The 5,690-nt window shown below is 51.2% G+C and overlaps 1 protein-coding gene across 1 annotated transcript in view; it reads left to right on the top strand.

Annotated features, from left to right (window-relative positions):
- ECHDC2 (enoyl-CoA hydratase domain containing 2) overlaps positions 1–5,690 on the top strand; it is a 20,959-nt gene that overhangs the window by 6,726 nt on the left and 8,543 nt on the right. The window contains exons 4-7 of the mRNA XM_012807216.2: positions 1,208–1,294; positions 2,038–2,130; positions 3,618–3,674; positions 3,889–4,076. Of these exons, the coding sequence (XP_012662670.1) occupies positions 1,208–1,294; positions 2,038–2,130; positions 3,618–3,674; positions 3,889–4,076 (425 nt within the window). The remainder of the gene's footprint in view (positions 1–1,207; positions 1,295–2,037; positions 2,131–3,617; positions 3,675–3,888; positions 4,077–5,690) is intronic.

Raw genomic sequence — 5,690 nt, 5'->3', positions numbered from 1 at the left:
TGTGTGTGTGTGTGTGTGAGTGAGAAATAAAATTCACTCTGTCACCTAGGCTGGAGTGCAGTGGTACAATTATAGCTCACTGCAACCCTTAACTCCTGGTCTCAAGTGATCCTCTTGTCTCAGCCTCCCAAGCTGGGACTACAGATACACCCCCACTCCCAGCTAATTTTGTAAATTTTGTAGAGGCAAAATTTTTTATAGTGGGTGATGACTGTGGCTCAGTGAGTAGGACTCTGGCCCCATATACTGAGGGTGGCGGGTTCAAACCTGGCCCTGGCCCTGGCCCAACTGCAACAAAAAAATAGCCAGGTGTTGTGGTGGGCACCTGTAGTCCCAGCTACTCAGGAGGCTGAGGCAAGAGAATCAGCTAAGCCCAAAAGCTGGAGGTGATGCCACAGCACTCTACCGAGAGCAACAAAGTGAGACTCTGTCTTTAAAAAAAATTTATACTGGTCTTGCTATATTGCCCAGGTTGGTCTGCAACTTCCGCCCTCAAGCAATCCTCCTGTCTTAGCCTCTCAAAATGCTAGTCAGCCTCCCAAAGAGCTAGTATTACAGGCATGAGCTGCTATCCCAACCCATTTTAACCTTTTTTTTTTTTTGGACAGACAGACAGAGAGACACTTTGTTGCCCTCGGTAGAGTGCCGTAGGGTCACAGCTGACAGCAACCTCCAGCTCTTGGGCTTAGCTGATTCTCTTGCCTCAGCCTACCAAGCAGCTGGGACTACAGGTGCCCACCACAACGCCTGGCTACGTTTTGTTGCAGTTTGGCCAGGACTCGGTTTGAACCCTCTACCCTTGGTATATGGGGCCAGCGCCCTACCTACTGAGCCACAGGCACTGCCCACATCTTTCCTTGTTTTTTTGTGGTTTTTTTTTTTTTTTGGCGGTTTTTGGCTGGGACCGGGTTTGAACCTGCCACCTCTGGTATATGGGGCCAGCGCCCTACTCCTTTTTTTTCCTTCAGTTTTTGGCTGGGACTGGGTTTGAACCTGCCACCTCCGGTATAAGGGGCTGGCACCCTACTCCTTTGAGCCACAGGCACTGCCCCACCTCTCCTTGTTTAATGTTTCTTCCCCCAGCCCCGGCCTTGACTGGGTTTCCAGTCTTTCTCCTTCCTCTTTGGCTTCTCCTCACTCTCTTTTGCTCGGATTCCCTAACGAGCCATTTTCCCGAGGGCTGGCGCCAACCCCTTGCCATCTGCAGGTGCAGACCTAAAGGAGCGGGAGCAGATGAGCGAGGCACAAGTGGGCAACTTTGTCCAGAGACTCCGAGGCCTGATGGATGAGATTGGTGAGGGCCTGGGGGGGTTGGAGGAGGGAGTCTGGGACCCCTGCAGATGCCAGCCCCACCCCACCCCCTCCTCTAAGCTGAGTGTTTTGTTTTGAACTCTGTGGGAAGACAGGTGACTCTCCCAGGGGGATGGGGACAAGGAATCTAGAGGAGAGGGACTGGAGGGCTCGGAGGGCATTTTTCCTAGAGGAGGAGCTGGGCCTCTTCAGTCTTTGTGCTGCATCCTGACCTCAGGGCTCAGACCCGGCGTGCTTTCAGGCTCTGACAATTACTGTTCCCTTTGCCTGGAATACCGAATACACCTTCTCGGCCACCTGACTTGTACTCGTCCATTCGCTTCTCCTCCAGAAAGCCTTCCTGACACACCTTCCAAGCTTCCTTTTGTCAGAGAACTGAAATCACTGCCTGATTGCATGTTGGCCTTCCCTCTTAGACTGAGCTTCATGTCTGATTCGGTTCTATGGTCTCAGCATGGAGTACCGAGGCTTACGGGCAGAAGGCAGGGCCCTGGGTGGCCAGCAGGAGTGGGCCTGTGTGGGGATCACCCAGCCCATCTCCCTGTTCTCATTCCCCAGCCGATCCCAGAAGTTTCCCTGATGGGAAGGAATACTGACTTCTCAGATAACCTGGCTGAGGTAGCAGGTGATCCCTGAACCTGGGACCAGCTCACCCCCCTCCTCAACCTTGAGTCTTGTCCTGGTCCTGCCAGGGCCCTGCAGCTGAGCCCTCCTTCATCTCCACAGCAACCTTCCCTGCACCCACCATTGCAGCTATGGATGGGTTTGCCTTGGGTGGAGGCCTGGAGCTTGCCTTGGCCTGTGACCTCCGAGTGGCAGGTATTGACTAGGGAGTAAGGTGGGGGGGAGGATGAGGATGGGAGGATGAGTGAAGCTGGGGAAGTCTGGAGCTTCTGCAGTCAGTGACTGCACTTGAACTTCCAACCAGGAGCAAAACAGGTGGTGTAGGGGACACAGGGACTTAGGCAAAACTTGCCACCCTCATTTCAAGAATGATCCTACCACCCTCAGAGCAACTGCTGACAGTAGAAGGATTATAGAGAGGGAAAGCCGAGGAAGACAAAGATGAATGTCCAACCGTCCGATTCTGTCCAAGTCAGATTTATTTATAATGTTTTGAACAAACGTGAGCCATAGAGACTGTCACTGGCAGAGCTGATTGTTCTGAGCAATTGAGCTCATTACTTGTTCTGAGCAATTGAGCTTTGTCTGAAAAGTGGAAGGAACGAAGATACCGTGTTTCCCCCAGAATAAGACACTGTCTTATATTTATTTTAGAGGGCTTATTTTTAGGGGATGTCTTATTCTCCATGCTGAAATGCATGATACGCTGCATAGCCACGCCTATCACTAGGTCTTATTATCGGGGTAGGGTTTATATTTAACAAATGCATAGAAATCCTGCTAGGGCATATTTTTTGGGTAGGTCTTATTTTCGGGGGTACACGGTAACTGATCACTTTTTAGGGTGACTGCCTTGGTGGTGAGGAGCCCTTCTTGGAGGTACTTAGATGGAGCCTGAGTGCCGTTAGGGTGCCACTCTTATCCCCCACTGCTTTCTCCTGCAAACCCAGGAGTAACATTTCAAATGTGCTACCTCTAGGCATGAGGGTCACTTCTAACTACACAATGCAGGTCAAAGACAAGGACTTGACCAGGTGCCGGCTCCAAAATACCAGCTTGGTCCCAGCTCCAACTTCTGACTTGCCCATGTTTAGGCAGCTGACTTAGTGTTTCCATGAGGATCAAGAGGGTGGAAGTGTTAATAAAGCCTCTGATGAGCTTGATATTACACAGTTCACATGGCCTGGACTGAGGGGATTAAGGAGAGGGAGGCCTATGGGGAGAGGGAAAGATCCGTCAAGGGAAGCTTCTCAGAGGAGGTGGAACTCAGGACATAGACTCCAAATCAGGGACACTTCAGGGCGTGACAAAGCTGAGAGGGACCACCATGGTAGGAGCAGGAGTCATTGACACTCTAGGCCAGGCCAGAGCTAAGGGGGATCTATCAACCTACAAATAGGTTATCTGGCATCTTCTGGGAGCCCCTTCCTTGTTCTAATCCTTAGCAGCAGAAGAGGGGCAATCATTTTTCCCCAGCTTTTAGGCTCAGGAAGGGTGACACTTGCTGGTGACACACAACTCCAGCAAAGGGCATGGCAGGATGAGGGGTGCCTGGCTCAGGTGAGAGCTCTTCCAAAGGCAGCATCTGGAGAGAAGTAGCTGGTGGGGGGAGTAGACCAGGGGCAGGGGTCTTTTCTCCCTAGGGATTAGCAGAGCAGACTCACTCTGTTCTGTTTAAGCAGCTTCCTCAGCTGTCATGGGACTGATCGAGACCACTCGAGGGCTCCTCCCAGGGGCAGGTAACGTCACCTATAGCACCTACCACCCCCTTCCACCTGCCCAGTCCCACTCTATCCTGCCCTGCTTTCCTCTTTTGCCCTGTGTTCGGGGCCCTGCCCTTCCGTCCTGAGTCTGTCTGCTTCTCTGAGAAGTCTTGGCTGACTCCCAAGCTGAGCCTTCTCTGGACTCCCAATTCCAACGCCAGTTCCTCACCCCGACCCATCCACCTGGCAGGAGGGACTCAGAGGCTGCCTCGCTGCCTGGGGGTGGCTCTAGCAAAAGAGCTGATCTTCACGGGCCGAAGACTAAGTGGAGAGCAGGCCCATGCACTGGGGCTGGTGAATCACGCGGTGGCCCAGAACGAGGAGGGGGATGCTGCCTACCACCGGGCACGAGCCCTGGCCCAGGAGATCCTGCCCCAGGTGTGTTCTGTGCTATGGGAAGGCATGGTGTTCCCTGGGGCTGAATATCCATTCACCCAAAGACAAAAACTTAACCCTTTTTGGAGCTTTTCATTTATTCAGCCATCCAGTGAACAAAATCAAATCAAAAAAAATTTTTTTGAGACAGACTCTTAGAATGCCTCCCTCAGTAGAGTGCCTTGGCATCATATAGCTCACAGCAACCTCAAACTCTTGGGCTCAAGTGATTCTCTTGCCTCAGCCTCCCATGTAGCTGAGACTATAGGCACCTGCAACAGTGCCTGGCTATTTTTAGAAATGGGGTCTTGCTCTTGCTCAGGCTAGTCTTGGACCCGTGAGCTCAGGCAATCCACCTGCCTCAGTCTCCCAGAGTGCTAGGATTACAGGCATGAGCCACTGCACCTGGCCAATCAAATCAGATTTTAATTTTGAATTAAAATGAAAATTGAATTCCAAAGGACAAGACTCAAATAAGCAGGAATGCCTCAGACTAACACTATCCAACAGACCTTTGTGAGACATTTTGTTCCTCAGTGACACTAGCCACATGTGGCTCCTGACAACAGTATTATAAAGTGGCCTTACTGTCCCAGAGACTGAAAAAGCAAGATTCTAAGAGGAATACAGAACTTCCTTTTTGTTTGCCCATCTTTCCTTCTCTACCATACTTCCTGGTACAGAAATTCTTGAAATTTATCATGTACATGTGTTAAGACTAATTTTTTTGAGACCCTGGGTAGAGTGCCATGGTGTCATAGCTCAGAGGTTTGAGCGATCTTCTTGCCTTAGCTTCCTGAGTAGCTGGGACTACCGGCATGTACCACCATGCCCAGCTAGATTTTTTTTGGGGGGGGGTTCATATTTTTTTTAGTAGAAACAGGGTCTCACTCTTGCTCAGGCTGGTCTCGAACTCTTGAGCTCAAGCAGTCTGCTTGCCTTGGCCTCCCAGAGTGTTAGAATTATAATCGTGAGCCACCCCATCAGCCTTATTTTTTAAAATCCTTGAATAAGGCCGGCACAGTGGCTCACTCCTGTAATCCTCCACTCTGGGAGGCCAATAAGAGTGGATTGCTTCAGATCATGAGTTCAAAACCAGCCTACTAAAAAAGTCGGATGTTGTGGCAGGCACCTATAGTACCAGCTACTTGGGAGGGTGAGGCAAAAGAATTGCTTGAGCCCAAGAGTTTGAGGTTGCTGTGAGCTGTGACACAATAGTACTCTACAGGGAGCAAGAGAGACTCTGTCTCCAAAAATATTAAAAATCCTCAAGTAACTTTGCAGCATAGTCACCAAAAGTTTGGAGCTGCTCACTAGAGTGTGTTTAGGCCTTGCCCAGGACCTAATGACATCACCAGGGACAGCTGCTGCTGCAGGCCGGCTGCAGTCTACAGGTCTTGAAAGGCCCTGCGGCTTGGCGCCTGTGGCTCAAGTGGCTAAGGCACCAGCCACATACACCTAAGGTGGCGGGTTTGAATCCAGCCCAGCCCCGCCAAACGACGACAGCTGCAACCAAAAAATAGCTGGGCGTTGTGGCAGGCGCCTGTGGTCCCAGTTACTTGGGAGGGTAAGGCAGGAGACTCATTTGAGCCCAGGAGTTGGAGGTTGCTGTGAGCT

This window comes from Otolemur garnettii, unplaced genomic scaffold (assembly GCF_000181295.1).
Source record: "Otolemur garnettii isolate 467f Iridium unplaced genomic scaffold, OtoGar3 scaffold00066, whole genome shotgun sequence".
NCBI classification, from domain to species: Eukaryota; Metazoa; Chordata; class Mammalia; order Primates; family Galagidae; genus Otolemur; species Otolemur garnettii.
Note: the sequence above shows the minus strand (reverse complement) of the source record. Positions and strands in the feature narration are given on the sequence as shown.